Source organism: Trichomycterus rosablanca, chromosome 13 (assembly GCF_030014385.1).
Source record: "Trichomycterus rosablanca isolate fTriRos1 chromosome 13, fTriRos1.hap1, whole genome shotgun sequence".
NCBI lineage: Eukaryota > Metazoa > Chordata > Actinopteri > Siluriformes > Trichomycteridae > Trichomycterus > Trichomycterus rosablanca.
Genome location: NC_086000.1, coordinates 25972455 through 25984548, shown reverse-complemented (window position 1 = coordinate 25984548; position 12094 = coordinate 25972455). Strand labels below are relative to the sequence as shown.

The window sequence follows — 12094 nt, the reverse complement described above, 5'->3', positions numbered from 1 at the left end:
GACCGAGTTGATGCAGTGTGCGGCGTATGGTCTGAGCACTGACAGGCTGACCTCCCACGTCTTCAACCTCTGCAGCAATGCTGGCAGCACTCATGTGTCTATTTTTTAAAGCCAACCTCTGGATATGACGCCGAACACGTGGACTCAACTTCTTTGGTCGACCCTGGCGAAGCCTGTTCCGAGTGGAACCTGTCCTGGAAAACCGCTGTATGACCTTGGCCACCATGCTGTAGCTCAGTTTCAGGGTGTTAGCAATCTTCTTATAGCCCAGGCCATCTTTGTGGAGAGCAACAATTCTATTTCTCACATCCTCAGAGAGTTCTTTGCCATGAGGTGCTATGTTGAATATCCAGTGGCCAGTATGAGAGAATTGTACCCAAAACACCAAATTTAACAGCCCTGCTCCCCATTTACACCTGGGACCTTGACAAATGACACCAGGGAGGGACAACGACACATTTGGGCACAATTTGGACATGTTCACTGTGGGGTGTACTCACTTATGTTGCCAGCTATTTAGACATTAATGGCTGTGTGTTGAGTTATCAGAAGACAGTAAATCTACACTGCTATACAAGTTGTACACTGACTAAGTTATATCCAAGTTTCATGTCTATAGTGTTGTCCCATGAAAAGATATAATGAAATATTTGCAGAAATGTGAGGGGTGTACTCACTTTTGTGATACACTGTATGTTATAGGTCGGTGTATATAAGAAATTAGGTGAGGGGCAAAAAGTTTGCAAACTTTTCACCTCAGCCTTACTGGTGCTATGACAACCTTCCATTCTTTTAAATACTTTAAACAAATTTAAAACTGATTTAGTCAAATACAAAATAAGGTCTTATCAGCACGTGATCATAATTAAAAATCGAGATAAAAGGTTTATACCCTGAAAGTATGACTGCATTTTAGGACCACTGTTTAAAAAATGATAGCCAAAGGGTGTGCAAAAGGAATATCGCAACCACCTTGTGTTAAAATGAGGGACGTTGTACGAGGGTTCTTTAAAAAGTTTCAGCACTTTTTAAAACTCTATTTATTAAGAATTTCAAAAACAAATGACATCACTTTTCTACATAATCACCTTCTGATGCATTTTCCCCAGCATCTTACTGGGACATCAGCAAAAAATGTTTTTGGTTGAGCGCATAGCGCTGCTTTCACATAATCATCGCATGAAAATCTTCTTCCCTTTAAAGCTTCTTTGAGCATCCAAAAAAGGTAGAAATCAGATGGTGCTAAATCCGTACTATAAGCTCTCTCAGTCACGACCAATTACTACCCCTCCCACCCTCACCGCTTCCAACAAAAATATAAAAGTGCAGAAACTTTTTGAAGATCCCTCGTAGATTTGTTTCACCAATAGCATTAGCCTACTTCATCCTCGAACTATCACAACTGTATGCTTTAAGACTTAATTCTTGAGTTGATATTGCAATATTATTTAAAAAATATGACTGCATTCTCATAATATTACAGCTTCATTCTTAAAAACACAACTATATTTAATGAATATAACTTTATTAACACTTTATTATGTCTACAATTTTTACTGTTTTTAACAGTGGTCCTAAAACGCTGTGAATAAGAAACAGAAAACAAAAATAAAATCAGTAACATTCAGGGCTTGCACCAGGGTTGAACTATAGCAGCTTTATTCAGTGTTCAAGTTTTTTTCACTGCCATTTCTTTCATTTCCAAAACAAAAAAAATGCTGGATTTCCAGACTTAAATCATCATCATCTAATAGTAAGTAAAGAAGTTACATAAAAGGAGAAATGAAACCAAATACATTACGGCTATATTTATCTTCCTATTTTTCACTTTTTACACTGTAAATGTCCACTGTCTTCTGACTTTAATGTGGGGATTCACATAAAAAATGGGTCTTTTAACGAAAAATATTTTCACTTCCATTATCATGGTTGAATCAGCAGTGCCTCTTTGATCATGATTTACACATCATCCTAAACTTCATCACATTACCTGTATGACGTTCTTTAAAAATACTAATACTAATAAAAGTCATTGTTCTCTGGTTTGTAGTGATACATCCCAACAGCTTTTATCATGTGTCCAATCCAACACTGTACCCAACTTATAAGAAAAAATACTGTTAGTGTTGGTAGTATCCCCCTCGGCCACTCCACTGTCCTCGTCCTCCACCACTGCCTCCTCTGCCCCATCCACCGTGTCCGCTACCTCCATGTCTCCCACCTCCTCCTCCTCCTCCTCCATGTCTCCCACCTCCTCCTCCTCCACGTCCACCACCTCCATATCCACCTCCCCTACCTCCTCCTCCACGTCCTCCACCTCCATATCCACCTCCCCTAAATCCACCTCTTCCTCCTCCGCCATCCTGTCTCTTCTGCCAAGGGGGCATCTCAGGAGGAGGTGGGTTAATCTCAGACGGCCTTCCACCCCGATCAGGAACCCTTCCCATCAGGACCTGGGGATTAAGAAAGAAAATAATGGATGTGCTAAAATATGACATAACAGTTATTCATTGAAAATATGAATTTACATCACATTTAACAAAAACAACAAAGTTATATCTAATAACTGCAAAAATTTTATTTCACTAAATACTGTTATTATAAACACAGACAATTAGGATTAATGATGCAACATAATACACAATGAATTTCAATTATTCTTTTTGTTCTGTTTTTATTCCGCCACCTCTCCTGCCAATGCTGCAACAATACAATGGAGCCGCTGTTGCAGGAACAAGGTCAGGTCCAGTACAGCCTCAGGTAGGTAGGTTGGAAGGTAGACAGATAGATAGTTTATGTTTACATGATTGATAGGGTTTATTTTGTCGAGAGTCTCGATTTGTTCTCACCTTTTTCTCTGTTTTATGCTTAATTTTTGAAAATTAAGTGACTCCGAATAATAGATCCTCTCCACTACAATAGTCCCCACTACGATCACGGCAAAAAAATCTTCACCACACAAGGTGATGAAATTTCTCTCCAATGGTTAAGTAAACCAATTTTAATATTTATTGACATTACATATTTATATATCTATTTACATTGTTCATTTTATTGTTTATCATATGTGCATGTTTAGCACTTTTGTGGACCTTAGTGCTGTGTTTTCACATATTTTCACACCCCCTGAAAAAAACAACAACTAATTTTACAGACCAGTGCACCCCCTGTTTAGTCCGTTAAATCGAGGTTCCACTGTATTTCTACATAATTATTACATTTTTTTTGCACAGTGCTCTCTGAAACTGGTCCAGCAGAACCTGGTCCAGCAGTAACAATAAATGGTTTATTTGTTTACTGTTTGACTAAATGATTACTGACATGAATAAATAAATAAGAGAATTACATTAAACAACATTAATCCTTCTTGTTTATATAGTAATGTTTAAGGGCATTCTAGTAAATGCATGCATTGTCTCATACATAATCATTTTAAGATGATTTGCAAATCAGCAAACAGAACACAGATTCTTTTTTAATTATTTAGAAATATTTTCTAAATTGTTTGTGGAAACCTTCAGGAAATGTTAAAACATCAGCATATAGGAGCGTTTTACATATATTTTTTATATAAATGAAGCCTTTGGTGACTATCATACTTCTAAAAATTCAATAACAACCCTATCCTAATTTAAGATTCAATTAAAATGTAATTATGATTGTATCATTAAGAATACGTGTGCACACAAAAGCACAATCTGCATTTACTTTGTTCACAGCACAGGTAGTTTTCTCTCTGCAGGATCCACTGCTCGTCTTCACAACGTTGCAGACATCTTCTCGAGCAGCCAGTAGGTGAGCAAGACTAACTGATGACTTTAGTGTCAGTGAGTGTCTTTTTGGCTGATAGGCCTTGGCCATCGTGTCAGTTTTTGCCTAATAAAAAAAAAAGTTTAACAAAGTAATGCAATTATTTTATTAAACTGAGGCCTGTAGTTGAAATACAAAGCACAGATAAGGTAAGTAACATAAACAGCTGTGGTTGAACTTGCCTTGGCTCGGTCAGACCAGCTGAAAGACTGCACAGTGACGTCCAGTCGTTTGATTAACATGCGCCGACGACACTCATAGTCTGCAGAGAGAACGCGGTTTATCTTCTCTAGCTGCCTCTGCAAATAAAATACAAACAAATGAACAAATACAAATAAGTATCTTACATAAAATGTACAAATGGAAAACAACTCTCACTTTTTATTTCACAACCAAATAAGTACATTAAAAATACAGCCTTTTCAGATTATGGGTGTATGAGATGAGTCCACAGAAGTATCTCTAACTTTTATTCAGGTTAAAAATGTCCCTCATTGTTTTGGCTGGCGACTGTTGTTATAATTAACATCAACATATATTAACAACATGTAAAAAAAAAAAATTACTGTCCATGTGAAATATTATTGAGCCCCTTAGCCTCAGTACTTGGACATTTTTTTCCAAATCGCAAACCAGCAATTTCAACAAGCTTCTGACCCATCTCCTGTGGAATCTTTGCTTATTCTTTTTTGTGCAGAAGCTTCCATCTTATTGAGGTTTGATGGCTTTCATGATGCAACTGCATATTAACAAAATATTCTGCTACTCTAAAACACTACACCATTCATTTTTATCATGATACCTTTAATGGTTAAGGGCTAAATATCGGAGTTTCAAGCAACATTCAGTAATTCAGTATGATACAATTTGAAGGGACTTTGATACAGTTAATAGTTTAACTTTATTAAAAAGGGAGCTATTTTTGACAAAGGTGAAGGTCGAGCCTCCTTTATTAAAACTCTTAGCCAAAGAGAAGCAAGAAATGGGTGGCAGAAATAAGAACTGGGTTTATAACGCACAAATAAGCAGCAAGGGCCAATTCAAAGTGCACATAGGATGAACAGTATTTAAACTACAGTTTATGTATTATTACTGAGAACATGAAGGAGGATGGTAACTGCACCTCTACTACACAAGAACTTACAAATAAGACTGGCAAAATGTTCAATAAGATCTTCTCCATCCAACCTCTCTTGGACAACCTACAAGTGGCTTTCACACCTTCAGGAATAAAAATGAGCATCCCACAAGTACCTCATAAAACTTGTGTTCAATTACCAAACTGTAACAAAAATGAACATTGTCACATACCAAGTCTACTTCCATGGCAGTAAAGTTGCTTACCCATTGTTCACTGCTGAGAGCCTGCTTCAAGACTGGTTTTGAAATATGCTTCTCTGGAACTTTCTGAAGCAAAATCTTGATCTAATAAATTGAAACAAGACAAAAATACTTACATACAGCAGTAAGGTAACTGCCTCTTTTCAGCATGCATATATGTCAGACTAAATCTTAAAATATTCTGCATTGCATGATTACAAAAGGGTAAGAATGGGTATAAACAACATATTTTAATCCATAATTGTATTTATTACATGAACAAAGCTCTCCAAGACCTTACTACCCTCTTAGTTCCTAAATTAACCATGTAAGCACACACAAGCTTGATTGCAGTCTGCTGTAAAATATAAATCTCAATTATCTTACCCCACACCAACAACATTAAAAAGTCCTCTTAAAGTTTCTACAGAAACACTATGCCAGAAAGTATTGAAATTCTGAAAGAACTACGCAAAAAAAGTAACAGCTGAATCAATTTTTAAAGCTCTAGGAGTCCACCAAACCACTTTGGGACCCATAATCTCCCATGTAGACACGGGGAGAACGTGCAAACTCCACACAGAAAGGACCCGGACCGCCCCACCTGGGAATCAAACCCAGGACCTTCTTGCTGTGAGGCGACAGTGCTACCCACTGAGCCACTATGCCGCCGAACTAATACTTTCTTACATTCAACCATGCCATGTTTTCTTTCCATCATATTTTATGAAACAAAAATGACATTTAGGGTTTTAAGTGACAGGCATCTAGGGTGTACGTACATTATTTTCTAATGCTGAAAATAGGTCTGTTGTCGGCTGGTGGTCCGGCTCTGGGAGGTTTAGTACTTTACAAATTGCTTGGAGATCTTGAAGAGGTGATATCTGTTCTTCAACCTTTGTGCAATTTGACCTTTTGCTTGTAAGGATCTGTGCAGCTTGAAGTTCTGATACTAAAAACACTGCAATACAATCCAAAATCCAAAGTTACAATTTTTAGATTACCCCAAATTTAGACCAAATGCATGAGGGTAAGCACTGTGTCCTTAAAAGGTATTACATACAAACCATAGGTCAAACCAAACGTGATATGTCTAAATTGTGTTTCATATGCACTACTTGAAATAAGCACACAGGAGAAAGAAATGATCTTAATACAGTGTTAATACTTAATGTGTCTTATTGTAATAAATTCACCTTCAAACTGCATCTGAATGGCTTTCTATTTCACATTAAGAATATAGCATCAGTATTATATTGCATATAACACAATTTGGAACATAGCAGAGTTGACATGGGATGTAATTCTTACTTAACCATGGTGAAAACCCCAACTCTATTGTATTATAATTTATTCACTGTAAGTGTAAAATTTATGCTTTATTTTATTCAAAGCGAAAACAGCACAAAGTGACAGTCAGATGCAGCTAGTGTGAAATGAAATGTTTTTTATTTTTTAATGTGTCAGGTGTAAACAAGCTTTTATAGTTAAAATGTGTCATGAAACTTACAAAGAATTTTTAGGTGATCCTTTTTGCTCTTCAGCTCTGAATCAACATATTTGTATGGACAAAACAGCTCCCCCAGCAACTTGCTTAAATAAAGCTTCACATTTTCAGGTTTGTCTGTCAAAACATGTCAACATAGATGTGGTAAAGTTAAAATTGTAAAATTAGAAATTGTGATAGTGTCATGTCTTACCCAATTCTAAGTGAAATAATTCTATTTAAACATACTATTTAGTTTAGTAGTATGGATTTGGATGTTGGCATGTAAACAAATACTGTATGATACTAGAATTACCTTGTGTTTCTGCATTCTGACCCTCGTAGTCTTTGTGAAGTTTTGACAATAACCATGAACACAGATGTATAAACTCCTGAGAGTTGAACCCCTGTTCACAAGCTGTTGTAAGTTCTTTCTCGTCCAGTGCTTTACAGTAGCTGTAAAAAAACCCCAGTATGGATTAAATCAGAACACTAGTATCTTCAATATTTTAAGCTTGTATTCAGCAACACAAAAAGTAGACAGGTTGAAGTGTCGGGCTGCATGATAATTTTAAAAGTGATTATTTCAGTAATAAGAAGCATTTCACTTTATTATTTTAGTATTCACTATAAACAGATCTTAATCAGAGTGAATGTTATGAATCAGGCATTCTTAACCATTCATAAAAAGGCCTGTGACATATGAAGGTGTAGCTCACACTTCCAAAGGTCTATTTTTGCTATACATTTATGCACAGCCAATGGCTTATGGCTACTGTTGCAATCCATTGTGGCACAGATAAGAAACAGGTTAAGAACTACTGTTATAAATGCTAAATATAAACACAAACTTTGAACTTATAATGAAATGAAACAAAGTTTAAAAAATTATAATACTAAAAAAAAAAAGGATATACAATCATCAATAATGATTAATGTTTTAAACATGCAGCATTTAAAAAAACATGACCACTATTAAAATATTTATGTTTGTTTATTTATTTATAAGGTTTTTATCGTCATGTTTTACACTTTGGTTACATTCATGACAGAAACACAGATTCAAACACATGTCATGGACAATTTTGTATCTCCAATTCACCTCACTTGCATGTCTTTGGAGTAAACCTGAGCTCCCGGAGGAAACCCATGCAGACACGGGGAGAACATGCAAACTCCATACAGAAAAAAACCCAGACCGCCCCACCTGGGGATCTAGGATCTAGGACCAGGACCTTCTTGCTGTAAGGCGACAGTGCTACTCACTGAGCCACCGTGCCGCCCAAAATATTTATGCAGCTTTTTTTTTTTTTTTTTTTACAGTAATTATGGCTTTATTATGTTTAACTATAATAATATTATAATTTCTAAAAATATATTTACAGAAATATAATAATTATATAATAACTATAAAAATAAAATGTATAATTATATAAGTTAACTTTCTTGTCAATTCTTTTCATTCATTTTAATGAATTCATTTTAATGTTTTAATGTTTTTTATTCTTGTAAGAATGCAGTGTTTTATACAGTTGTTTTAAGTTTTAAAATGAATTTAAATTATTATTCATTATATGCAGGTTGAAATAACAAAAAAAAACTGAAAACTGCTTATGTCCCTTTTTTCTCCACCACAAAATTAGGTATTTTAACCTGTTATTTTACTGAAAAATATTTATTTACTATTTAATATTTACTAGGGATATACCATTGTTAATTTCTGATCTGATTCAGATATTATAGCTCGGTTAATTCAATTAATACTGATACGATTTACTGATAATTGATTATTTGCAAGCAAGATTTGTCAAACTTTAGAGCTTTGTTAATGGTTTGGTTTATGGCAGTTGTGTCCTGTGTCAGCATGGAAGATCTATGTGAGAGCAAGATAGTAATTAAGACTTTTACTTCAAATGTGACTTAATAAAATGAAATATATAACAGGTTGAAATGCGCCTGAGTCCCTCCCTAAGTGTTTGAAATCAAATATCCTCCTGCAATGTTGTTACACTGACGTGTGGTTGCAAAAAAGTGTGCAAGTGTACGGAACAATGTTATCTTACCCTAATTCATGTGCGCGTTTAATGTTTTAACTATTGTATTTGTACCGTAGACGTTTTGCTTAAAATATAAATAAACAAATAATAATAATAGTATGCATAATAATTAATAAGAAGAAGAAAATGAAAAAAGACTATCACCGGCGTACCGTGTGATCTTTCTCTTATCAATGAGCTGAACACACCAAAGGCTAATGCTACTAGCAAACATGCTAACAAGTCTACAATAACAGCTTCCCAAAAAATAATCTTGCTTACCCGACTTGATCCAGTCCATCCAGTATATCACTTTCCATTATAAACAACTAATATTAAAATAATAAACGCATTCAAAACTAAACCAAACTGCAAAAGCTAACGGTTGCTATGTTAAAGCAAGCCTGCAGCATCCATGTACACCAATAACAGTTCCGTAATGCAACATTAACTACGTATTTAGTTCCTACCTTCACTTACGATATCAGGAATGTTTGAATCAACTTCAAATTCGTGCTTGTGAGGACCGAAGCCCTGCGATAGATTGAAAGTAGGCCCACCGCGATCCTAACCAGGACAAGGAGGTTGATAAAAATTAAAATTAAAGATGTAAAAGATATATAACATAATATATAATGTATACATACTGTCTACATATTGTTTTAACAATGATTTAAAAAGCTGGAGATTTGCTTATTTATTCAATTTGGTGCTCCTTTATAAATATACTAAATGCCCACTTTTAAGAAAACACTCTCTAGTAGGTAAGTAGTAGGAATACACTGGAGCACTGGGGTTAAAATCGTGTCTCTTTACAAAGAAAGTCATTAGCGACAACACAATTTACCACAAATAATGAAATAATTTACCATAATTTTAAGCAAAATTGTTTTTAATTCAGGACAGAACTGAGATGGTAGATTGCAGCCTGAAACTGGGAAACATTATGCAACACAAGACAGGGATACTCAGTCTGGGACTTGCAAGTACACATACAATTGCAATACTTCACCAGCAGATGTCGCCAAAAGCACGTAAATGTCAGAGTGCCAGCTGGTATTAAAGCAGAAAAATATAATAAATGTTGGTTTAACTTTCATATGGGTTGTGGGTGTTACACACAACCAGCTATCTCATTCCTTTTTAGTGGATATATACATACCTACCCATAATATACATACCTACCTGTACTATACATACCTACTCGGGTCACGAGGAGTCAAACGCAAAGTGAAGCCCAGCACCTGCAAGAATAACAAAGAACCCAAATGCAAGAAATGTAATTGAGGTAAACAATACTGTGGCTAAAAGCCACTAACCAAAAAAGGTGACAATTGGAGGTCAAAATAACAAACAAAGTAACAAATGAACGACAAAAACATCCACAGCCGGATCCACGATGAAAGTTGATAGAACACGAATAATGCAGAGCTAAGAATTGTTTGTCACAATATGACAGGCTGCCCATGCCATCTGTGACAACTCAGTTCTTGGAAAAAAGGGATGATAGGGAACACTCGGAACCAACAAGACCGGCAATACATAAGTGGCACTAATGCCACACCATCTGGCATACCCTGTGCAAAACAAGGATTTACAGGAGTAGCCCACTCCGAAAAATAGATGTCACACCGCCTCTAGGGCAATCCGCTCTCCCAGGGCGGTTCTGTGATCCGAAAACACTGCAACACTGATTGAGTTTCCACAAAGAGATAAGTGTGCTGGCATTACACACCAACAGAAAATCGGACCGGACTGAGCAGCCCATTATCATGGCTTTGTGAGAAAGAGCAGGTTTGCCAACAGAGGAGCTGGCAAGTGTGAGAGGGAGAAACTGTGACATTTACATTTACATTTTCAGCATTTAGCAGACGCTTTTATCCAAAGCGACTTACACAATGAGCTGAACACAATGAGCAATTGAGGGTTAAGGGCCTTGCTCAGGGACCCAACAGTGGCAACTTGGTGGTGGCGGGACTTGAACCGGCAACCTTCTGTTTACTAGTCCAGTACCTTAACCACTGACCTATCACTGGCCCATAACTTCCACATCTACATTACACTACCTCCATAGAAGAAACTAGACATTATTCATATACCCTGATCAGGCACAAAATCAAAACCACTGACAGGTGATGTGGATAACAATGGCACCTGTCAAGGGGTGGTATATATTAGGAAGCAAGTATTTATTTATTGATTAGGATTTCAACGTCATTTTTTACACTTTGGTTACATTCATGACAGAAATGGTAGTTACTCATTACACAAGATTCATCAGTTCACAGGATTATATCGACCACAGTCATGGACAATTTAGTATCTCCAATTTACCTCACTTGCATGTCTTTGGACTGTGGGAGGAAACCGGAGCACCCGGAGTAAACCCACACAGACACGGGGAGAACATGCAAACTCCACACAGAAAGGACCTGGACCGCCCCACCTGGGGATCAAACCCAGGACCTTCTTGCTGTGACAGTGCTACCCACTTAGCCACCGTGCCGCCCAGGAAGCAAGTAAACAGTTCTTGTGTTGGAAACAAAAAATATGGGCAAACATAATAAACTTTGACAAGACAGTCTCACCCACCTAAACATTGTTGCTGACCAAGAACACCTCTTCATGGCAAAGTCTTCTCCTAATGGCAGTGGCTTTGTTCAGCAGAATAATGCACCCTGCCATACTGCAAAAATTGTTCGGGAATGATTTGAGGAACTTCACAAAGAGTTTAAGGTGTTGACTTGGCCTTCAGATTCCCCAGTTCTCACCAAGCATCTGTGGGATGTGCTGGACAAAGTAATCCAATTCATAATGGACTAATGGCTTAGTGCCAAATACCTCAGCACAACTTTAGAGGTCTTGTGGAGTCCATGCCTTGACGGTAAGAGCTGGTTTGGTGACAAAGTGGTGGTAAAACGTTCAGTGAAGTTTCTACATACAGACATGATTGGCTATGTCTAGGTGGCCGAGACTAAGGCCCCACGATGTATTGGTGTCCAGTCTGGGGTGTGTTATGACGTTATGTCAGGTGATTCCAGATAAACCAGACCCACTGCAACCCTCACCAGGATAAAACCTGAAGCTGTCCATATATGTTTTATTTCTTGGTAACATACACTTTGGATGTTCCTCCAAGTCAGTAAGGTTCCTTAATTGTTTTTATTTGAGGCAGGATTTACTGATCTCCCTGAATAGTATTAGTCCTATACATCATTTACATTCATCATGTACACAGGCCAGGCATTACATAACACACACACACCTACACAGACAAAATGTGTATGTTAACAATCACCCTTAATTATGGTAGTATTATGTCAAAATATAAGTGTATGTTGTAACATTAGTCCTTCACATCATTCAGGTGAAGCATCATGGTTTCTCTCATTTCCTCACTCATACATGCACAGACACACAGAGACACAGACACAGACAAGAC

The 12094-nt window shown here is 36.8% G+C and overlaps 1 protein-coding gene across 1 annotated transcript; it reads right to left on the bottom strand.

Moving 5' to 3' along the window:
* Window positions 1-1642: 1642 nt before the first annotated feature.
* fam98b (family with sequence similarity 98 member B) lies at window positions 1643-9011 on the bottom strand. Its single transcript, XM_063007625.1, has 8 exons — window positions 8935-9011; window positions 6933-7072; window positions 6641-6754; window positions 5913-6091; window positions 5155-5235; window positions 3993-4109; window positions 3709-3876; window positions 1643-2453 (listed from the first exon to the last, which is right to left on the bottom strand). Exons 1-8 carry the CDS (start codon window positions 8970-8972, stop codon window positions 2121-2123), a joined length of 1170 nt encoding a protein of 389 aa, XP_062863695.1. The 5' UTR covers window positions 8973-9011; the 3' UTR covers window positions 1643-2120.
* Window positions 9012-12094: the final 3083 nt, after the last annotated feature.